Genomic DNA, 25,443 nt, shown 5'->3' with positions numbered 1-25,443 from the left:
AAATTTATGAAATAAAATTTTATGAAGTAGCCAAAAATATGAAAATCCAGAGTATAATACAGGTAATAAAGCTGCATTAACAGTTAGAAACAATAATAGATTTATTTGCTTATTAGTCATCTGTTGCAACAATACTTTGTTTGCTTTTCCAAACAAATCAGTAAACAACCAAAGGAAATGAATCAACATAAATGATTTTAGTTATTAGACAATGGTACTTTGCAACAGTGAAAGCCTAGTAATGTTTTGATATTCTTTATTTATCTCAGATGAAAAGAACAACCTAAAAATAAAAATTCCATCAATCTCTTTTGTGAAGTAAAACATCCAACAGTTATATTGTGTTCATCCAATGACTGAAAACCTTTAGTGAATCGATAACAATAAAACTAGAAAGTCTGTTCAGATGAAATTATGTTAACAAGTAACTACACTTCTCCTCATTAGCTACAGTATTGTTTAATATTTACAATGATGGTATGGTATCGTACTTTCAAAATTAGCTGTGTGATACTGTAACTTAATTTTTGGTGTTTTTGCTTTTAACTACTGTTAAACCTGTTTATATAGCAATAATAACTTATTACTTTCTGCAACAAAAACAGATTAGGAGGTCTGAACTCCTTGTGCTTCTACCCCAGTTCTGAACCTACATATAAAACATTAAATAATATAGTTGAGCAGTTGTAAGTTAGAAATATGACATACAGTAACAAAAAAGTAAATTTGCACTTTATTCAATCTTTAATTAAGTACCCAGAGATGGATGACAATGAAGATGGCCCTTTTCAATCATGAAGGACAAAGCAACAAATACCCAGAGAGTGTACCAGTCAGTGGTTCATAGTTAGTGACAGTAGTAGATAACCTAAGTAGCTCTAATAACACTGAAATCTTAAATTGCTGCCCATTCTCAAGTAACACAAAGCTTTGTGCTTGAGAACATAAACAGAATGGCATTATTTTGATTAGTTTGTTAGTTGAAATAATGAGACATAATTAAGTGTAAACCCTAATTTTAATTTGATTACATTCTTGACAGTGCATTTAATTATAATTTTGGTTAATCAGTTTTTAGAATAATTGAAAACAGCAAAATTTTTGGAACAGCTGATTTTTTAGATAATTTTTTTCATGAAATTAATTGGTTAACCTTCATTTCAATTAAACAGTCATTTTAGAAGCCACATTACTTCATCTATCTTTTACTCAAAGGCTCTCGTTTAATTCACACAGCTTTATTTACAATTGTGCATTGCCCATCTAAAAGTGTACAAAAAACAATTATCACAGGGATTTTTTTTCCTTATGTCTTAGTAAAACAAGAATATTGGAGGCTCTAATTTTGTTCTTCCTTCTCGGTATTTTTAGTAAGTGTTTGTAATCAGTTGGACACTTAAAAGAATCATATAAGGCTAGAAAGAAAATATAAAAGGGGCAATTCTGAATGTGACAGGAAAATGAAGATTGAGAATTTCTTTTACTTGGAAAGTTAAGCAATTAAAACTATGTTTTAATACTAATTTTATTAACATACATTGATCATAAAGCTTTTATTTAAATTTTCAGTTTCATTTTATGCACACTTTGACCAAACTGGTTAATGCCAGTTGTTACACTTAGCTACATTATAATAAATAAAAACTATAAAACAGCTTACTGTTTCATCACATTTCTAATCATTGAAATATATACTATAGTTTATTGTACAAAAAATAAAGCATACATATTGTTTTAAAAAAATACAAGGGAACTACAACATTTCTCTGTTACAAAATAATGCTGAAAATACTATTTTTTTAAACTGTATTTTTAAATAGCATTTAACAGTAGTCAGTATTACCGTTTCTGTGCTTCATACTGTGATAGTTTAGAAATTGTTGTTAATTCATTAAATAGAAAGTGGGGGCTAACATCAAGAATCAGAAGACCACAGCAATGATTGGTATTATATATAATATTCAAATGTTTTGGAGAAAAACATCTCCACTCAGCAGTGATTTGTAATTACATAAAAGATTGCATCAAGCTATACTTTTGACATGTTTCCAATATTATACCATACTTTGGCTTGCATAATAGCTTTCCTCAAATTGTTCTGCCCTCTATATGGGCAATTTTTGCATACCAATAACCTTGATGTTTTCACCTAATGTGTCAACATGTGGTTATTAGCTGCATTGTAGCATGTAAATGAGCATGCAACAATCCTCCACCAACAGGATTGTGTTGCACCCTCTTAGCATAGCTAACTACCTCTATATTGTGGAACACACTAATCACTTCTTGATTTGGCATTTTTATGTAATTTTTTTTTCCACTCTTATGAACATTGGAATTGGGTTTCCCTCTTTGGGAGAGGTGCAGTGGTTGGTGAAGTTTTTTGTATGCAGCATGAGACTACTTTTGTCCCTGACATATCTCCACTTACGTTTCTTATTAATAATAGAAAGGATTTTACCAGTCTTTTACCATCTACTATTCATTCTTATGCCCATATTGTCTTAATTCTACCTTGACATTATTTGTGACATTGTGATTAGGTTTCTCAATTATTATTTTTTACTTTATTTTAACACATTCAGTTGTTTTAACTACTACTTTGGGGCATACATGCCTTGTGTTCCTTAATTTTGTGTTACCTCATATGACCAAACATAACTTCATGCAGTATTGCTTTTCTTAGGCCTAGAGTTTCCTTCCTTTGTTTTATTTGTATTACCCTCTACCATTACTTTTCCTTTAACCTTCTTTCTGTGGTAATTTATCATTCTCCTATGGGGTTTTCAGTGTATGCTTATTCATTTATCTTGTCTACACTGGTGTATTTGCCTTCTTTAGCATTTTTACTTCTTATTTGGTTGGGAGTGTGAAGTTATTGTTACGTAATTACTTTACCTCCCTTATATTTCACATGCTTTCTTCTGGCTCCTTTCATATGCAAGTATGATTTTTGTTGAGGCTGCATACCTACATTATACCTTATCCTCACTGGTTTACCATCTCTCACGTGCTCCTTCTTTGCCTGTCTCCTGCTTCCTCTTCTCTGTCACCACTCACCATATCTCTTTCCATCTGTTCTTTCAATGTTTAGAGACTTTGGTGCTGTCAATCTTGGTGATGACTGTCTTATAGGCAGGTTTAGAGTCAGTAGGGCCTTTTTCATATGGTTTTTGGACCTTTGCTCTCTGTTTGCAGCTAAATGTTATGTGCTGGGATTTCTGTCAGAGAGCCTTAACCTTCATTGTTTTCTTTCCTCATCCACTAAGGGAAATATTTAAATATTTTAAACAGGGATAAATATTTAAAATGGTTACAGATGGCATGAGCACTGGTTGTTGTTTATATTTGGATATTCATGAATATTAGAAGACTATTTTGTGAGTAATTTTATTAGATAACATGGTACCAGAATTCTAAAGTCATTTATAAAAATTTTATGATTGTACTGCTTCTTTTATAGTTCTATAGAACAAGGATACAAATGTACTAGTTTCTTATCAACACTTTTTGATACACCCATATGTTCAGTGGTATGTATTTTTGATTGACTCTTGTGTATTACCAGTGTATGCTACCTTGCAGTTACCATGAGTGTATTGTGAAATGACCTATGAATGTAGAGAAATAAAGATTCTGTTATTGAGATAAAACATTTTGAAATTCTGAAAGGTTGATTTGTAAGTGATGCATAACATAGTTGGGAGTAAAACTTTTAATCACTTTGAATATTAAACACTGTATACAAAATTACTATAATTTTAGTTTTCCATATCTTAATCTTTAATTAGGTAAATATATCCAAATTTTTGTATACATGTTTCAAAAGTAATATTCTTATAAACAAGATGTGGAAAATCACAGACTTGCATTAACCCTTTTTCTCAGACAAGTTTTACACACTAAAACAGCCACTTTGTAAAAGCTTGTGCTTGCTTGACCCATTTTTTTTTTCTATCATTACTTCTCTAGAGTGCAGGTCCTACTCAAGTCAAGGAGATGGTGCACTAGTTAATATGAATTGGGGTTTATAGCATTTGAATGTGTATCTTGAGAATTAATATTGACTTGCATGATAGAGGATATTGAAGTGTTGTTATAGGTATTTTAGTTCTAATTAAACATGCAATGTATCATCATTCCTGCTCTTGTCTTAATGTAATTAATGTGTAAAAAATACTTTCCTTTAATGGTGAGAAGTCAGTACAGGGATAATAGAAATATTGAGCTGGCCAGTGAAGTTTTATGGGACAAAATTATTTGTTACTTGAATACATTTTTGTTCTGTTTAAGCATTTAAATATGCCTCTTTTCTTTTGCTGTCTAAGCTTGATGAAATTGGTATTTAATATTTCCAGATTCTTTTTGTTGTGGATTACTTGAAACTTGCCTATGAGAAATTAGTGTACCTGGATAATATACATCAGCTAATGGTCTTACATAGTTGCATTCATAATTTATACATTTACTTTTCTATTTTATTTTATGGGTTGCAATTATGCAATCTAAATTTTGTTACAATATGATGATCAGTCATCATGTTATTCTCTTAACATGGTAAAAAAAACTGTGTGAGATCAGCATTTCTTAACAATGGCACATAATAATAATGATAAAGCACTATAGTGCTCCAGACAGAATTCTGTAAAGGAAATTTGTACTTTTTAAAAATTAACAGATGTTAAGTATTTTAGCCTTTCTAGATAGGCAAATATTGAAAAAGTGTCATCCCACACTATCACAATAAAGCAGATTTTTGTTTAGATGTGCTTATTTAAATGAGTTTAGGTTTCTACTTTTGTTGGATTGAAGGAAGAACTATAATAGTATAACGTAATAAGTGACTTTTACATTAAAATTTGGTGGGCACAAATAGCAAAGATATTCTCTGATTACTTTTTTGATATGATAGATTGATTTGTGTTTCTTTAGTGTGATGGCTATATTTCTATCCACTTTTAATAACTGTTTCTTGAAACATTGGGTATTTGTAGAAGTATTTTGTTACTGCTGTAATTATTTTCATGTTGGAACCTAAATAGGAATGAAAAAGTTTCATGTTCTGATGGTTAAGATTTAGTGAAATATAAAAAATAGTAATGGATGAAAATTGTCATTTTCACAGGTTTCTGTCAATATTTTTTATTTCAGAACCCTAATGGCAAGTGAGGAGTTAATGGCATATGACCAAGTACGGGTATTCTTAGATGAAGATTTTACTTGTACAGAGAAATTCACGGTATGTTTAAGCAACTTTTTGTGGAAACCTTTGTATCTGTTAAATACTAGTCTCATGAAAAACTTTTAATCTTAATACATATTTTGTTAAGCATTGATAAAAATCTAAAACAGTGTTTAAACTTTGTTTAAAATTCTTATAATAATCATTGTTTTTAGATAATTTTCTTTGCTTAAATTGACCTACATTTACTAGTGTGCTGTATGTATAAGTATATTATAGGATTGATTTTTAGCTTCGTGTTTGAAAACATTAAAGGTAAATGTTTAACAATTGATGAAAAGCTTCTTTTTACTCAAAACATTAAAGGTAAGTAGTTGAGAATTCATTCAAATTGCACAGTGACAACATAAATAGTAAATTATTAAGAACTGAACTATATTTAGGAGCCCTGATTTTTGAGTAATTTTCAGTTTAGTTTTTAAAAATCAGGGTAAAATAGTATGAAATGTTTTATGTATTTTAAAGAAAACATCAATATTTGGGCTTAAATCAGGTTTTATTCAGAAACAAAAAAAGAATCACAAATTTCTACTTGTAAATCAAGTTTGATTTCTCTTTCAGTCTGAAGAAAGTTATAAATTTGATATAATAAAGTGTACTGATCTGGTTTTTCCACTAGTATGTATCAATGTCTTTAGTTTTGAAAACATTCTTCAATACCATTCTACTGTTTAGAATGGTTACTCTATCAGTCTCAAAAAAATGTTAAGTAGGTTCCAAAAACATATCATCAATATATGTTGTATTTAAAAAGCAATCTGATTCATAAACACCAAGTGAATGTTATCAAATCTTCACCTCTTTGAGGAGAAAAAAGAAATTCTGGTTTTGCAACGAATTTGTGTTTTGTGATTGTTTAACAAAACAACAAACAAAAACATTTACTCCAATAATTTGGTTACAAATATTTATTAATATATATATATATATCATTTTTGCTGCTTATATATATATATATATTTGGACATTTCACTCTGGACTTTGCATGTAGTGCAATTTACTTAAGAAACTACTGCTGCACTTCTAGCAGGAATGAGAGTAGAATTAATATCACTGCTTACAGAGCTGGGTATATAGCTGTAGCATCTCACTGCTGTGAGTTCTGTATTGTTTAGATAATATTCTGCTGTGTGCTGACTGAATTCTGAGTGCAGAGCTTCAGTTGTTACATCTTCTGCAAGAGAAAACATTTTATTGTAGTTGTGAAACTCATGACTGAACTGGCTTTAGGAAAAGATCTAGCACTTGTGTTTGAATCCATAGCTTCTTTACAGTGGTAGACATATTTCTTTTAGTTTTTTTTTTCTCGCCATTTTTCACTCAGAACTATGTGGAATTCTTTAATGGATTACCTCACATAAGTAGCATCTATAAGTGACAGCATTCCTAAAATTATACTGGACTTTTTTATTGGTGCAGTCTCTGTGCTTTCCAGTGGAAAGCCTGACTTTTGTAATGTTGTATATTTTCTGTATCAATAGTACCTTCTCTCCAGTTTTTTTTTTTCTGCACAGTTGAAACTGGTTTAAACTTTTCATCCAGGAATACAAGCTTGGAATAAACAATTTTTTTGCTGTTAGTGAATGAGTAAAACAAAAAAATTAGAACCCCAACTAAATTTCTTATACTGACAACACAAGTAGTAGGTGCTTAACAATTGGTTTGTATTTCCTATGCTGACAATACAAATGGTAGGTGATTAACAGTTATGTAATTAAACATTGGTGTAAATTTACTGTATGAATGGTACAGTTTCTTATGACATTCTAGTACATTTATTTTACAAATTGAGCTTGTTCAGTGTATTAAGTTTCTTGGCAGGATTTTATTTTTTCTGGAAAAAAAAGACATAAATTTGTAGTGTTGAATTTCTTGTGAAGAAACATAAGAAGATATCAGTCATTTAATCTGGAATCTTAACTTACTGATGTTGTAGAAAGTAATCTTTCCCTATAAGTTATGAATATGTATTGATATGGAATCTTTCACGTGTTTAGATTACAGATGTTGATTTGTAATATGATGTTATGCAACAGTGTAGTACTATTTCTGTAGAATAGCATTTTAAATATTTAGTTTTTGAATTTTATTAGCAATTGCATTATCAGGTTCACACTCAACTTAAAATCTGATGTATGAGTGCTTGTTTACTAGTTATATTGATGTTATGTTTCCTAATCTAATTAGGCTCTAGGCAACTTGTACTTTATCCACAACTCTCTGAAGAATGTTCAGATTTGGGATTTTCATGGTGAGTGCACACCGTGCTCCTCAAATGGAAAATAGAAACTTTATTAGTTTTTAATAGATGTGTTGAATGTTTTTAATTTTCTTATATGTGCTGTTATATGTTTTTTTATGTGAAACACTAGTGAAAAAAACTTAAACTATTGGATTTTATTTTTTTTATAACATACTTACCAGTTTATTTACTCAATATTAATATAAGAACTGTGATATGTGAAGTTAAATGAAGAATAAATTGCTCTCCTTTTCCAGGGTAAAAGTTCGCTATATTTAACTTGGGAATAAGCATTGAATTGTATTTCATAAAAGTTATAGAAATATTTGTTTTGTAATTATTCCTATTGTTATTTTGTGAATGATCTCAGTCTGATGTATGCAGAGTTCCCTTGTTGTTAAGAGTTCATCCTCTCAAAAGAATATGTTGTCACATATTCTTCAGTCTGCCTCAGCATCTGCTGTGATTGCTACATTTTATTTCTTTCATTTATTTAATTATTTGCATAATATTTATAATTGTGAAACATGTTGACAGTTGTAAATAGGAAGGCCCTTTTAACAATGAAATTTTTGTAATGTTAGTATTCTCATGTCTCAGTTGTCTTTGTTCTAATACGTGTAAGTTGGTCATCCAGTACTCTCCACACAACATATTTGCATATAGATGTTGTCTACCATCTTTTAGTGGATAAGAATATCGTTAGTAACAGCATTTAAACCCGATGTTGACACTTGTAACAACTGCAGGATTCAGAATATAATTTTAATTATTCTTCCCCAAAAGTAGATTTTTTTTATCCCTTAATGTGAGTTTAATTTCAGTTGATTCAAATATGTGTAATTTTATAAAATTACTGGTTAATTAGAACAAAACTTTGTTCATGGTATTAACTTATAAGCCCACAAAACAGTTAGATCAAATGCTGTGTAATCTAAGTTAATAAAAGAGCAAATATGTTCTATTATGAAATTTTGTTTTAATATATGCAAATGAACTTCAGAACTTTAAATAACATTTAAAACTATGGTTGGTAAGATGAAAATCAGTCACTTAGTCAAAAAGAATGCATAATTAAATAAATGTTTATTTTTTGTTAAATCATTAAAAAGTCAGAAGGTGATGCTTTGATTTAAAATATTTTTATGTTTTTAAATAAACTTACCATAATTATAATAATTTTCAATATGCTTAAAGGTTAAAAATTAAATAATTAACTAAATTTCTAAGATGTAAAAATCAAGTTTAAGTAATTTATTTTGTTGCTGATGCAGCTTCTGTTTGTGTTATTCAAAAGACCAGATTTTTGAGGAATGATTTATAATGAGTTATGTTTTCTAATAAAAAGTTTAAAGCACATTTGAAAAAATAGAACTTTTTTTTAAATTATAAAAGCTAAAGCATTTTATAGATAAATTTGTACTTTTGTTTTTTTGTTTCTGTCCCAAAGATGAAGGACTATGTTTATATAAGATTACTGTACTATTTGAAATAAAAAATTATGGTTATGTATGTGTATACATGTAATATTAAAAGCTCGTGTGGGGTGTCTGTCATCTCACTGCAGTTTATTTTTAGAATGTCCTTGTGATTTTTATTTTCTTGTGCACTGGTTATTTTGGAAAATGACGTATGTGGTGACATACTTAGGATGACTGTATATATACGTAAAATAACATGCAAAACTTATAACAGGAAATTACTTTTTTTTTCTTTTTGGGTAATTAATATTATAGTACTTTAGTCTGTTCAATTTTTTTTTCATGTTTTTTTGCCAACTAAGTATAATCTGTTTATTAGCCATCATTCACATGAGTTTTGTGATCTACTTACTGGTCTTCATGGTATATTTTCAGTTTATATTTTTTAAAAGCTTGTCTGTATTTTTATCATGCAGTTAATAAATACTGTTGAATTACATGATTGAAATTTATTTTGTAGAAACTTTGTTATTGAAAAAAAATACTTAGACAGTAATGGTTGAGGTACAAGAAATATTACATATGGTAGATGATGAAACACCTTTATTTCAAGGCCTAAGTTCTCATTTAATTGACTTGTCTTCTGTAATTAGTGAAAATGCTGAATAAAATACACATTGTAAAAACACTTTGAGCTTTATATTTCAGATTATTTTTGGAAGTTGCTTATGTAGTATGTAGTTATGACAAATTCAGTCTATTTTAAACCTTTTTAGGGTGTAGTGCAAGTAAAAAAAAGGTTTCATAGTAGTGAAATAAGTTGCTGTTTTAACTGTTATAGTTTGATTTGACACAATTTTTGCTTTATCTATATATGTGCAAAACTGATTTCCAGTATATATAGATAAATCTGAACAAAAAAGAAATATCAATACTATATATCCCTCCCTCCCCAAAGAAAACACAAAAAACAACACACTCAGATATAAGTAAAGAGAGTACAATAGGATCCAGTACAAAGTTTACTTGATTTCAGTAGAAAAGTATACACCTGTAGTAATTTGTATGATAAATACTGGCACCAAAACAACTGTATATTGTAAAATAGATAAAAGAAACTTAAAGAAAATATTTTAACTTATTTCATGAATTTGAATTGTTGCTAGCTTTTATTAAAAACTTGCTTTAGGTTAATTATTTTCCAGCAGTTTTAAGTAGACATAAAAATGAGTATATATTATTTTCTTGCCCCTCAATATTAAGCCAGTTTACTATCAAATATATTTTGATTTTCATCCTATGCTTAGAAAGTTTGGTGTGGTTTATTTACTGTGAAATGAAGTTTGTGTTAGTAGTTTTCATGAAATCTTGAAACTTTTGTTAAGCAAGATTATCACTAAATAAATCTTATTTCATGTTTTCTAAAAATTTAAATAATTTAATATATATTTTAAAATATATATTGTGTTATTTTCAATTTAGAAATAGCATTAATCTACTCTAGAATTAAGTATGTTTTGATATTCAGTGTGTACATGAAAACCAAGTGTAAGCTAATGTTGTGATTAATTAAGTTAGCATACTGTAGAAGGAAGTATATGTTAGTCTTTGTATCTTGTATTTTTGCAATCAGGTTTTTATTTAGGTTAAACTCATATTTTAGAATTTAAGGTTAAATTTGGTTTATGTTGCTTTCCTTTCTCTATTTTAGGAATTAGATTTAAGTTAATGCAATGTACAGTGATGTTTGCATTAATCACAGTTTAGTGCCCTGTGGAATAATGCTTGTTTATATTAATCATATAACCAGGAAATTCAAATTCTTTTTTTTATATTATATGATGATATCTGTGATAATCTTCAGTGTGAACATTTAAAATTTGTACTGTGTTAGGATATTGTAAAATAATGTGTACATTAAGTTTCATGTTGTATTTAGGAATCTAGAAGTAGTTAATCTACTATGAAATTTAGTTAGTACTAATTAAATGTCATACAAGTCTGTATGTAGTTACGTTTTGTAGTACTTTTAAAAACCTTATTGTTGAAAAGTACATCATATTGGAAATTACTCAGAGTATATGATGTTCATGTTTTGTTGTGTTAACTCACTGTACTGTTTTATTTGGTGTCTGGAAATGCAGTTTTTCTTACTTGATAACATTGTTTCTATCCAGATCATACTTTCATTCCATTTGTTGGGAAAGAGGTTCACTCAGGGAACATTGAAAAAGTCCCAACCAAAGAAAAAGACAAGTTTCCTCAGGATTTCTTTCCAGAGGTACAGTTATATTTTGTTTGTACATTTGTATCATTTAATCACAAGGTTCTGATTTAAAAGATGTATAATGATGCGAATAAGTTTTCTGGAATTTCTTGCCAGTGTAGAAGTAATTATATGTTTCGTAGTGTATGGTAGAGTATAAATTCTTGTTTCATACTGGTTTATATATGTGTGCCATTTTTTTGTATGTTGTTTTAAGGAGTAATTTTATTACTGTGTATCAGTATGTATTATTTAATACATTTGTCTTATTGTTTTGTATTTTGTGTATTATATAACTCAGCATGTGGTTCACATTTGTATACATTGTTTGACATCTAGTCAAATGAAATGTTTGTTAGTATTCAATTTAAAGGAAACTTTTTATTTGTACTCTTTGCAAATTTTCCTTACCTTTTGTGCTTTTGGTTCAAGTGCAAATGGTCTCGAAAAGGGTTCATGAGGACACGCTGGTGTGTTAATGGAACTGTGTTTGACCTAATCAACATTCATCTCTTCCATGATGCATCAAATTTTATCTCTATGGAAACAGTAAGTGTATTAAATTCTCAATCTGCCTATTTGGCGTAAAGGTCTAGACCTCAAATGTTTACAACATACAAACAGCAAGTACATGTACACTTGATGTTGAATCAGCTGAATGTTAATGTGAAGCACTACAAAATACATGTCATGCTAAATCATCTTTTTTTCATTGTTAGTTGTTGCACATATAAATTCATGGCATTATGTATCACTATGTTTTCTGTTATATTTTATTATGCTTTTAATTTGTGCAGAACATGATCAAAAGCCATGTCATATCATTTGTTGACTTGCATTCAAAACTTTATTGAATTACTGTTTTATAAATTTTTATCAGTAGCATATTGTAATTATAATTCAAACTTTATTGTTATATATGAGTTGCTTTCTTAATTCAAAAGTAAATATGGAAAGAACACAACTAAATATTGATTTTTGTGAGTCATATGATATGTTGAATGTAGCACTGGTTCAAATTAGATGTTTGTGATGTCAAAATAGTAAGTTTAAAGTTTCATACAAATTATGTACTCAAATTAACAATGACAAGCTAGAATATAAAATAATAACCTTGTGTCTTTTTGTTCTGCTGCAATATGGTTATTCAACTGTGTATATAAAACCTAAAACAAAATATTTTGACCCATGTGCTAAATTTTAAAAGGCTTATCAATCTGTGTTTAGCATCAACCAAGATAAGGTCATAGTTAGAAGAAATAATTGTTTGTTTTACCTTTTTATTTATTGGTCTATATTTTAAGGAAAATAAGTTTACAAACTTATTTCTAAATAGTAAGAATCTGTCTATCTATCTTTTTTATATATATTTGTGTGTGTGTGTAGTAATTGAAATGCAGCTGTATATAACAAAATAACATTCCATTAAAACACAACCAAGACAGGGTCATTTTGTAAAAACTAAAGATTAGTTTTATATCATTAGATATGGCAACTAGTACCTTGTCAATGCAAGATGTGTCATGTTAGAAAGGCACGACTGAAAGATCAATGCAATAAAAAAAAAATATATATATATAATTATATAACATTTTGAGACTTCAACTACTTAAATTAAACATTTGTATTTTTGTATTATAATGTATATCATTCTAGAATGAAAAATAGCTTAACTTGTGTATTTCATAATTTTTATGATGGATACGAAACTGGTCAAATTGACAGACTACAAATAGTTAGAGTAGAGAAAATAACAGACAAATTATAAAGTCAGTCTTACTTAAAACAGATGTTTGAAATGTATTTAGAATGTTTTACACAAATAATATTTGATGTTTTTAGGATGAAGAATAGCTTTTCAATCATAACAGGAAAAATGACTTCACACTTGAACTAGTAACAAAACAGACTTGATATTTTCAGAAGAAAATCTTTATCAAAAATACTTTATTAAAAAATATGATTTTTTGTTTCCAAAATCTTGTAATCTTTACTGAAATTCTACCACATTTTGTGAAGATACACATACTGCACCAGAAGTTATAGTATAAATACTTAACTTGTACAAAAATGTATACGAACTTGTGTATATTATTTCAAGCTCGTTGAGAAAGGATTAATGGTTATTCATGTAGAGCTAAGCGTAATTTACTTTTCTGCCTTAAGAGAACAAAGTTTTAATCAGTGTACAACTGACAGTAGTTTAATTAATATTGGTCTAAGTACTTTTTATGTATCAGGGTTTTCTTTAGAAACTTTGTAAAACTGTTGATAGCCTTAAATGGCAGGAGTCTTTATTGACAACTGATATGGATCAAGTAGGTGATACCTCCTGCTGCTTTAAATCAGTGGTGTACAAGCTTTTTAATGACAACCTTTTTCTAAACATTGGTTTTGTCATGTCTCTCCACACATCCCATATAAAAATAACAATCTTTAAAGTGATATATAACATAAGGCAATCAGTTTCTGTTTACTACAAATTTAGTGTAAAGGATGGGCTTAAGCCGGGAATAATATGAAATCCACTTTTGGCTGAATTGTTGACACAGTTGTTGCAAATGAGATTGCTGTTACACCAGAAAATTCTAATTCAAACAGTATGAATGTGAAAGGCAAAAACATGTCAGTTGCTTTTCTTTACAGGTCAGGGTATTCATTGTGAACTAATATCCAGAAGTTTTCGAGAGGTTTTGACTTGAATTCTACCAGAAGTTTTGAATCACTGGATAATTCTGTGAGCCTTTCTTGAGCTGACTTGTGATGCTATTACTATTTTGCAAAATGCTTGTATAGCTTACATAACCTTTTACCCACTATACAAATAATTTGTAACCATGAAGCTATACATACTATAACTCTGAATGTACTTTTATATGTTTCCAAAAGTTGACAAGCTTTCAGTTAACTTTAAAAGTTTTTGGTAGACAAAAAGAAATGGAATTTTTAATAAAAAGTATTTAATAAAAATTTGTACATAAATATATGAAGTCACAGTATTGATTGCTCTAAAGTGCAAACTAATTTTCATGTTAAGATTAAGAATACTTTTCTTCATTTGAAAATTTTCAAATATTTTTGTGTAATCTCTTAAACCTCCTAAAAATATTTCATTCAATGGTTTTAGCTTTTCTTTTAAAAAGTTTTTTATTTTAGGTTTTTCTTTAAAGTTTGTAACAGTGTGCATCTATTTATACTTAGTATTATTTCCCTTTAAACCATATCTTACTAATAGTCTCACGACACAAGTTTTAAATCACTTGTCAAATGTGTTACTGGATTGAATTACATGATGCACAAGCTGTTCATGATTATATTTCATAATGAATTTTTATTATTTCCTTTTCATTATCTTACTTAGTCCAAACTAATACCTTTTAGTTACTTTTACAATCAACAAAGAATACAAGTGAAAAATAAGAAAGCAGTTACTTGTGTATTTCTTTTTTATCAACTTTCAATGAAACTTAAGCCTAATTTTTAACACTAATATTATACTAATTTAACACTATTGCACTGAAAACTTGTTTAATTAAAGATAAATAATAACATGCAAGAGATAGTCTGATAACTATCATAATGTTTCTGTTTTTTAACTATGCAGTAAGAGCTTTTTAAAATTCAGCTAAGCTCATCGATGTGATTTCAGTAACATAAATTTGAAACTAAATATTGAAATAGACAACACCCTGTACAGAAAACAATGTAATACAATAGGCCATTTAATAGATTAAAACTTTGGCTTTTTGTTAGTTATAAATAATGTAATATGAAAAATTGGATAGATTTTTCAATAACCAGGTTTTTAAACAAATAATATGAGTTCCAACTCATATGGGAACTAACTCTACTTGTATTGCAAATTTATATCTTTATTTTTGTGTGAATAGGTTTACTGAAAAATGCATGAATTCAGATATTTTTTGCTGTAACTTAACAGATGTATAGCTGATTTAATTAGTATGAATAATTTTGAGATAAATAACGCTATTAACACAATTTATCTGGTAGAATTAGAAATTGAAAATACTTCAATATTTAATGTGGAAATGTATTACTTAGATTTAGATATTAAAATAGTTGATAATGATATCAATCTAAATATTCTTGATAAAAGAAAATATTTTTCTTTTCCAATATATAGTTTGCCCAGTTTGAATAGTAACATACCATACTCTTCTGTTATGACCATTATAACTTCACAACTATTCAGATTTTGTAAACTTTGTAATAAACTACAATATTTTATTATTAATGTTGAAATAGTAATACCAAAATTACTATTTATGAATTTAATAAAGAAACTCTAAATAAAGTTATTAAAATATTCTGTGATAAATATAAGAATATATTAAATAAATATAAAGAAGTAAAAATTAATGAAGTTTTACTGAAAGTTTCTGCTAACAATTCTTAGTTGTTAATAAGATCTTTCAAACAATTTGGCACTATTTTGTGTGGATGAACACCTTATTACACATGAAGGCTTGTTAACAGTCTGAAAATTGACAGTTGCAGTATACTTAATGAGTTATGGTTGGGAGTTATGTTAGTTAGTTTAGATAACTGATAGGGATCCTTTCTACTAGTATAATTTGTCTACTGGGTTACTAATAAGTGCCTTACCAACATAATGGAGACTGGAATGCTAACTTCAGGAGGTAAGATTATTTAACCTACTTATCTCCAAATAGTGGTACCTTAGTATTTTTTTAATTTTTTTATTCTTACTTTGGAGAGAAGTCATTCTCCCACAAGTGTCTGAAGGCAGTGAAGAGTGATATAGATGTGGGATGCTGTGGGCTTGAGCATCCACATCTTGCTCTCCTAATTTCTATTCCTTTATCTTATTATTTAATTAGTCTTCATGTGAGACTGGCAAACAGAGTTTAAGACTGATAGAAGATGTATCCCCACCTCAGTGTGGGTCCTACGTTTTAAATCACCTCTAAACATTGGTTACATTTTATACCCCACATTAAAGCTTGTACTCTGATGACCCTTTTTGTGCAGCATTTTTTATTTTTGTTTGGGCTTGTTTTTATTTATATATATAAAGAAAGATTATAAAGTCCACACCAAACTTCATATTTTAGGATTTGTAAATGGGCTGCTTGTTTTCAATTCTTTACTTGTACAGTCATAATACTTGCATTTTAACTTGTTTTGGACATCAACAATATGAAAACATCCTTGCAAATATTTTAACTTACAAACAATGAAAAATCTTGTTTTGTAACAAGTATATGTTATTAGAGCTGTCATACTAATCTTGGTAAAAACAAATCCCTATAATGTCTAGAGCATACACACATTATTGGAGTGTTTGGAAAAAGCCAAGTCTTGAAAATGTACCATGGTATTGTTTAATTGATATTCTTATTGTGGTATTTGCTTTTAAATAATCAATTATTGGTTTAGTCTGTAAGCGGATTGCTGTAGACATCAGCAAAAGCTGAAGAAAAAAACCACAAAACTTGTATCATAATTAAGAGACAACTCAAATAAAAACATATCTGATGTTTCTTTCTGATCCTATATGACTATTTTGTCATTAATATCTGATTTGGACTGCCTTAGATTTGTCCCTACTTATACAAATTAAATAATGCACTTATTATTTTCTGAAGAAACAAAAAATTAGATTTATCCCCCTGCATCCCTTCACTAGATCTGTACCAACTGATACAATAGTAAGGAACACAGTTATAAATATCTGTAACAAAAATTGATGGGGAGCATGGGATAGACATCTTGAGCCTGTTTTCCAGATCTATATCTACTTATACAACATTAAAGTATACAGTTGAGCAATCATAAGTTGGAAACATTACACAGAGTGAAAAACAAGTAGGTTTGCACATTAATTAATACTTAAGTGGTGAGAATTTGCAATTGGTGTTACCAGCCAGTAGTTGCCTTAACTGTAATCCGACAGCTCAAAATTAGTGAGAGTGGTAGATAGCCTTAGTAGGTTGGTAATAACAAAGGATGAGCAATCAGTGATGTCGAGAAAACCCACTTGTAGAGAAAAATATATATGTAAAAACGGCTCGTTTGGGTTGAGAAAATTTTTTTACGTAGAGGAGCGAACAACATTTCAACCTTCTTTAGTTATTGTCAGGTTCACGACAATGATGATCGAAGAAGTTCGAAATGTCGTTTGCTTCTCTACGTAAAAAGTTTTCTCAACCCAAAGGATGAGCAAATGTAGTGGCAATGGGAATGAAACTCATGATTTGAGAAGTATCCTCCCCCACTTGTCTATTGTGTAGCTTTCTACTCGAGAACAAACAAACAAAATGGCAATATTTTAATTACATGGATATTTGGAATAATTAAAAACTAATTTTTGATGGATTGATTTATATTTCATGACAGTTGTTGGTGAAATTAAACACAGTAATAATTAGAACAGCTAATTTCAGTTAGTTGATTGTTTTTATGGGACAATAGTCTATATAATTGCTGCTCATAGGTAATCAATCATATTGCCCAGCTCTACCCCACAGTTTGCATACCATGACCCTAGATTATTTTCATAGCAGAAGAAATAATTAAAGGATAGTGCTTAATATCTGCAACTCCTATTGAAATATGATTCTTCATTATACAGTTACAAAACCTTTAAGCTTTCATATAATTTGATAATTCTTTATTTTTTTAATTTCATCTTTTTGTTATAATTAGCAAATGCTAAGTGCATAGCACAAATGTTTTCATAATGAATAATATATTGAGATGATAAATAGTTTGTATCAGTTTGTCATGATGACTACTAATTTGCTATTGGCATTAAAAAAAATGTGACTAAACTATTTATATTAAATAACTTATACATTCCTATTTTAAGTTTCATATTTTGTACCTTCCATGGAATTAATTATACCTGAAACAGAGGGGATGTGATTGAAATAACTGTTTTCTAAGGCTTTATGGCCAACTAACTCATTTGGTTTGACTTTACTGGCTACAGTATAGAAGTTAGTTTGAGCTAAATGTTTTATGCAGAGACCAGTTAGATAGTTTGTGACAAAATTTCTGCTACTTGTATGCTTCAAGTTTGACACTGAGGATGAGAAGGTAGCAGAATTTTAGCTCAGTGTAGAGGGTCATCGTAAAATTAAGTGATGGTAAATGAAATCTCTAAGTTCTACATTGATCAAATTAAAATTGTATATCATTGAATTATGATGACAGATAAAAAGAATGTCTTAATGAAAGCAAAAATTAGGTTCTAACTAGTCAAAACCCAAGGGTGTTTGGTTTAGATGTTTGGATTACATGTGACATACTTTCACAGTTAATTATTGTTCAGTGGACTAACTGGCTATTTATTTATTTGTTAATTTCTTTTCTTCATCAAAATGCAGATTTCAGTGAAAAAAATGAAGTAGAGGTCTGATATATTTTTTTGATTTAGTACTTTGTATTTTGTTAATTCAGTTGATTCACTGAAAGAAAATGCATAATTAGTTACGATGGTATTTCATATGTTATATAAATATGTAAGTATTTTAGGTCATTAGTTGTTAATAAAGGACTATTCTTAAATGAACAAATTACTTATATTCCATCACTAAATCAAGCCTACTTTATGCATTTGCTTACCTCTTCCAAGCAGCACTGATGAGTCATGAGTTTGGTGAAACTAGTCTGATGCAGCAGTAGTTAGTCAAAGAATAGGTCAATTGTCTAGATCATCTTTTTCCACTGTAATTTGCAATTTGGTAAAAAGAAAGAAAAAAAAAGAACCTAAGGCTTGTAATTAATGTGTTCACAAACTAAACTACCAAAGAAATGGGAAAAAATAAATTTGGAACATGTGATATCTAAATTTAAGAAAAATTTTTTACTCGGCTATTACACATAAAGTTTTTATCAACCATTTTTACTTGCAAAATAGAAAATGTGAAATAATGTTTTTTTTTCAGTTTCCATCATCTTATAGCCAAAACAGACAGAGAGCTCTAGAACAAACATTAAAACGGTGAGAGCAGTGCCTTTAAATATTTAGTTTACTGTGTTAAGGCATGTTGCTTAAAATTATCAAATCATTGAAGCTTGTTGAGATTTACTTATTCCACTTTTTGGCATATGAGAATTTTCACCTAATATTAGAATATTGGTATAACGAAATACTGATATAGTAAAACTTGTTAACACAACATTGACAAACTAGTTTTCCAAACTGGCTGTAAGCCATTGTTTGTTACAAAATGTTGCAATCAATTACGATAAACTTTGTCAGGCTGATTTAAATTTTACACCTATAATGTTTCTATTTAAGTCTTAGGCTCAGTGTATTCTGCTGTTTCATCTCGGAATTTTTAAATGCGTATTAACTTTTCTCTTTGTTTACTCTAGATTCCACAGTGATGATTATGATAAAGTACCTTTCATTATGTTTGGTGATTTTAACTTCCGTCTAGACACAAAGGCTGTAATACAGGTAAGTTTTTGTATTAAGTGACACAGTTTTATTTTTTATGCAAAGAATCACTTATCAAAAGTTCTCGAAACTACACTTGCATATTGCATGAAAAGATTTAGGTAGAAATATGTGTAATTATCATATTTTTGATTTTTGATTGTTTAAATTAAAAGTTATGATTCCATTGCTTAACTATCAGGACTTTTTGAAAATATCCCAGAAGTTCAGATGAAAAGGTAGTGGAAAATTTAAAAACCTGTGATAGAAAATGTGTAAAAGTTCAACTGTTTGTATAAGTGTGACACTAAATTGTATAAAAGTTTTTGACAGTGCTAACAAAATCTAAGTGTTCAAAAGTATTTTTAACCAATATGCTGCAGCTAAATGTTTATTTCCCAGTGCATTATGATGTATATGTCTCAGTTTTGAATTTTTTATCACTATTTACTAGAAAATATATTAAAATTGAAAACTGATTATTGACTGATACTCCCATTATATAAATAATTTTGCAAGATGTTGAGGTTTGTTTAATTTATGCCTGTGTCTTAAAGCTACTTGATCCAGTGTCAACGGTTCGGCCACCATCATGTCATGGTTCCTTGACGTGTGCTTGTTGCAGTGGCAAGGACTATTGATGCCTATGAGTGTGAAACGGACCCTCATTGCATCAATTGCAATGGCTCTCACCTGTCCTACTTTTGTTCTTGCCCTAAATGGTTGGAAGAAAAAGAGGTGCAGTGTTTGAAAATGATTCATAACATTACTTACCCTGAGGTTTGAAAGTTGCTGTCCACCACTTCATTTTGTACATATGCTGCTGCACTTTGTTCCACAACTACAGTGGGAGTGCAGATGGATCTCTTTGTGCCTCTAAAAGAATTGTTCTCAAACCAATTGAAAAGTCTTTTGACTTCCTTGGTTAAAAAGTTGATGAATCATCTTAAACACCCAGCTCTGTCCCAAACATACATTCCAGCAAATTCCAAGATCCACATCTTTTGGTTCCAGGTACAAGCATTTCCTCAGGTATATCTTCTTCTCCCACCCCAAGATGCAAAATGATCATTTATTTACGTCCTCAGTCGCTGGAATGGTCTTCCAACAGCAAAGACCTGTCCAATAGACTCAGGGCAGGATCCATGGAAATCGATAGACCTCCCTCGAATAAAGACAGTGAAGAAAAAAAGACATGGTCGTAAACAGAAGGGTTCTCCATCCAATTCACCTACACATAAATAAAAATCACCACCATGATACAATGGAACTGTCAAGGTTTACATTCTAATCTGGATGACATCAAAACTCTGATTGCTTCCTACCATCCTATGTCTTTCTCTATCAGAAACATTTCTGAAACCTGTCGATACAGTCACCTTTCAGTGGTTTTATTTTTACAGAAATAACAGGATGTGTGATAGACGAGTGCATTGAGGGGTGGCACTGTTGGCTGATCAGCATGTGCCCACCCGATACACACCTTTTGAGGCTGTAGCCATCCGTGTTTCCTTGGGTTGTACCATCACTGTTTGTTCTCTCTACCTGTTGCCTGGAGAGACCTATGATCAGTCAGACCTTGATGCTTTCATTGAAAAGTTGCTGTCTCCCTTTTTAATCCTGGGGGACTTTAATGGACATCATCCCCTTTGGGGAAATGCTGTTATTGATAGGAGGGGTCGCTCTGTATAGCATATGCTCTCTGATCACAATCTTTCTCTTTTCAATACTGGTTCTTCTACTTATTTTCATGCAACTAGTCAGTCCTTTACTGCTATTGATCTCTCAGTTTGTTCTCCTTCACCATTCTCCCATTTTTTCATGGACGGTTGACAATAATCCATAAAGCAATGATCATTTTCCTATAATTTTGAGAGACCTATGATCAATCAGACCTTGATGCTTTCATTGAACAGTTGCTGTCTCCCTTTTTAATCCTGGGGGACTTTAATGGACATCATCCCCTCTGGGGAAGTGCTGATATTGATAGGAGGGATCGCTCTATATAACATATGCTTTCTGATCACAATCTTTCTCTTTTCAGTACTGGTTCTTCTACTTATTTTCATGCAACTAGTCAGTCCTTTACTGCTATTGATCTCTCAGTTTGCTTTTCTTCACTATTCTCCCATTTTTCATGGACGGTTGGCAATAATCCATAAAGCAATGATCATTTTCCTATAATTTTGAGAGAGGCTGGCTGTGGTTGATGCCACCTGATCCTCGTGCCTTGGTGGATGCTGGATCAAGCAAACTGGCCCTCTTTCACTGCTTTCGCAGAACCTGATCTTGCCATCAGTAGATGACTGTGTGGCAGCAGTAACTGACTGTATCATACAAGCAGCTGCTCAATGTATTCCTAAAACCATGACATGTTTTCCACGATATCCTCGTCCGTGGTGGAATCTTGCCTGCCATATAGCATGGAAGGCTCAGAAACAGGCCTGGGATACTTTTCTTAGGTATCCCACACTCTCGCACTGCATCACTTTCCAGCAGGCCTGTGCACATGTTCAGTGAATAAGACATCAAAGCCAAAAGGAATCTTGGGTTAAGTTCATAATCAGCATATCTTCTACCACCAGTTCCAAAGTCACATGGGACAAGAATCGAAAGGTCAGTGGGCTATATAATTCTGTCCCTCTCTCGATCTTGCTTTCTAATGGCCAGGAAGTAGCTGATACCCGGAGCATCACTGATACTCTAGGTGAAAGCTTTTGCTGGATATCTAGCACTTCTGCTTCTTCCTCCACCTTCTTAGCTATCAAAACTCGGGCAGAGTGATCACCTCTTTCCCTTTGAACTGATTGTCTCTATGACTATAATCATCCATTTATGCTGGTGGGACTCAAACTGGTCCTTCATTGGTCTGGCAGTACATCAGTTGGACCTGATGATGTACTCTATGAAATGCTGCACCATCTATCTCCTGCTTCTTTTGTTATTCTTCTGATTGATGTTAAACAGATCTGGCAGGTGAATGTTTTCTTGATCCTTGATGCCAGGCTATTGTCTTGCCTTTCTCTAAGCCTGGGAAGGATCCCAAGATTCCTTCAAACTACCATACAGTTACTTTGACGAGCTCTTTCTGTAAGACCTTGGAGAAAAATGGTTCATGCTCATCTTGTTTGGTTCCTTGAATCAAACAGTATCCTCTCGCCCATCCAGTGTGGGTTCCGACCACAGTACTCCACAGTGGAGCACCTGATTTGACTTGAAACATCAATCACAGAAGCCTTTCTCAAATGACAACATCTTATATCAATATTCTTTGACATTGAAAAGGATTATGATACAACATGGAGGTATGGTATTTTGTGTGACCTCCACATATAGAGGTTATATGACCATTGGCCCATTTTTATTAAAAAAATTTTAATGGACAAGAGATTCCAAGTTTGTGTAGGTTCAACACTTTCCTGCTCTTTTCTGCAGGAATTTGGAGTCTCTCAGGGCTGTGTTTTGAGTGTCACTTTTCAGTATAAAGATTTATGCCATCATTGAGCAACTCCCTCTTATTGTTGCAAATGGGCTCTATGTCGATGATTTTCATATCTTATGTCAGCTCTCGAATATGAGGTATATTGAGTGGCAGCTACAGACTGCCCTCAATAATTTACTGAAGTGGACCACAGTAAACGGCTTTTAACTTCTCTCTCCTTAAAACCTTTTGCATGCATTTTTGCCACCAACAGGGTATTCACTCTGATCCTTAACTCTGTATTGGTGAAGTTGTGCTGCCTGTGGTTCCTGAGACAAAGTTCTTGGGGCTTATCTTTGACTGTAAGCTGACCTTTATACCACACATCAAGCAGCTACAGGTAAAATGTACAAGAGCACTGAACATCCTCTGTGTCCTCTCTTCCACCACCTGTGGAGCAGATCGATGTTCTATGCTAAAGATAATATCGTGCTCATATTTGATTGAAACTCGACTATGGATCGGTGGTCTATGGCTCTGCCAGGACCTCGGCCTTAAAGATGCTGGACCCCATTCATCATGAAGGACTTTGGCTCTGCACTGGGACTTTCTGCACTTCTCCAGTTCAGAGCTTATACATAGAGTCTCATGAACCTTCTTTGCACCTCCGCCATTTGTAGTTGTCTTTACTATATGCTTAGAAACTTTGTTCCTTACCAAAGCATCCCACCTGGGGTTGTGTTTTCTTTCCTCGGTGGGCCATACTTTTTCAGAACAGACAATCTGCCATTGCTCCTTTTGGCCTTCGTATCCAGGCACAGTTGGATGAATTTGGTCTGTCCTTGGATAACATTGCTGTATCCACTGGTCAAACCATCTCACCATGACTTCTTACGGTCCCCAAATGTGACTTATTTTTAAGTCATCTGAGAAAAACAGACACTCCTGATTGGAAATACTGTCTGTTATTCGCTGAATGTCTTTCAAACAATCTTTCCATTCCTAGTTATACAGATGGTTCAAAATTAAGTGACTCTGTGGGCTCTGCCATGGTTTGTTGTGGTTTAGTGGTTGCACATCATCCCCTCTACAGCTTCTGTGTTCACTGCTGAACTGTACATCATTTCTCTTGTCTTGGATCACATAGAAGCTAAGCAGTACTCAAACTGCACTATTTATACTGACTTACTTAGTTCTCTTCTGGCCCTGGAATCGCATCACGTTAGTTCACACCCTGTTCTTGCCAATATTCAAAACCGACTGGCCCATTTCTTTTTAAAATCTACTTTTATCCAGTTTCTCTGGATACTGGGCCACATTAGTATTTGTGGGAACGAGCTTGCTGACACCACAGCTAAATCTATCTGCTGTAGCACTGTCACTGCTGTGCTTGTTCCATACATGGACTGTGGTCCTGTATTCAAGGCTCGGCTCCCTGGCAGTTTGCAGTGGACTTAGAGTGAGCAATGTGAAAACAAGCTTTTCTAAATAAAACTTTGGCTGTCTTGCTTCCGTAAGGATCGGAAAGAAGAAGTTATTGTAACTAGTCTACACATTGATCACAGTTTTTTAACTCATTATTTTCTTTTATTTGGAATTGATGCGCCAATGTGTTGTCTGTGTAACACTCAGGTCACACTAAACCACATTTTACTGTCTTACCATTATTATGACTCTCAGTGACAGCACCATTTTAAACATTGTGTCCCAAGGTTTATCCATAACTTTGGACAGTGTTATTGGTGATGGTGACACTGCCCACCTTGGAAATGTTTTAGTTTTTTAAAGGTCGTTAATCCTTTTTTTTAATTTATACATTAGACCATTTTTAATGTGATTCCCTTTTAAGTATCAAGGCCCATCTAGTTCGATTTGAAATTAGAAAGTGGCCGTAACATCAAATAACTCATAACCAGGACCGAAAAGGCCAACTTCAGGTGTCTAACACTGCTGTTTGAACTACCTGTTACTCATCCTGGCTAGTTATAAATAAAATTTTGCTGCAAGTCTTTTAAAACTTTTGTTACTTTACTTTCTGAAAATGGCCATAACGTCAAATAACTCTGAATTGGGACTGGAAAGGTCAACTTCAGGTGACTGACAGTGGTTTTTGAACTTACCTGTTAGTCTTCCTGGCAGGTTATGATGATTACAATTATGCTACAGAAAGTCCTTTAAAACTTATATTATTGTAGTTTTTCTCTTACCATTGTAGATTGGATTGGTTTTAATGCTATTTATGTTTCTTTTTAAACTTTTTAGTCTTACCTTAATTTCCTTTTCTGAATTTTACTAAATTTGCTTTAATTTTAACTTTTTGGCGGATGTTTGGCGCAGATAGCAAGCTGCTCTGTACTGTAAAACACTTAAACTAACCAACCAAGCTACTTGACAAGGCATTTCATAGCATTAAATTAAAA

At 31.3% G+C, this 25,443-nt stretch overlaps 1 protein-coding gene across 3 annotated transcripts in view; it reads left to right on the top strand.

Moving 5' to 3' along the window:
* Positions 1-25,443, top strand: part of 5PtaseI (inositol polyphosphate-5-phosphatase A) — a 94,719-nt gene that overhangs the window by 26,001 nt on the left and 43,275 nt on the right. For all 3 annotated transcript variants that reach the window (XM_076511762.1, XM_076511763.1, XM_076511761.1), the window contains exons 4-9: positions 5,152-5,239; positions 7,430-7,493; positions 11,083-11,186; positions 11,604-11,720; positions 19,106-19,161; positions 19,539-19,623. In XM_076511762.1, coding sequence (XP_076367877.1) covers positions 5,152-5,239; positions 7,430-7,493; positions 11,083-11,186; positions 11,604-11,720; positions 19,106-19,161; positions 19,539-19,623 — 514 coding nt within the window. The remainder of the gene's footprint in view (positions 1-5,151; positions 5,240-7,429; positions 7,494-11,082; positions 11,187-11,603; positions 11,721-19,105; positions 19,162-19,538; positions 19,624-25,443) is intronic.

The sequence above is a fragment of the Tachypleus tridentatus genome, chromosome 7, assembly GCF_004210375.1.
Source record: "Tachypleus tridentatus isolate NWPU-2018 chromosome 7, ASM421037v1, whole genome shotgun sequence".
In the NCBI taxonomy this organism is placed as follows: domain Eukaryota; kingdom Metazoa; phylum Arthropoda; class Merostomata; order Xiphosura; family Limulidae; genus Tachypleus; species Tachypleus tridentatus.
The sequence above is the reverse complement of the archived record's forward strand: the minus strand, read 5'-3'. Positions and strand labels throughout refer to the sequence as shown.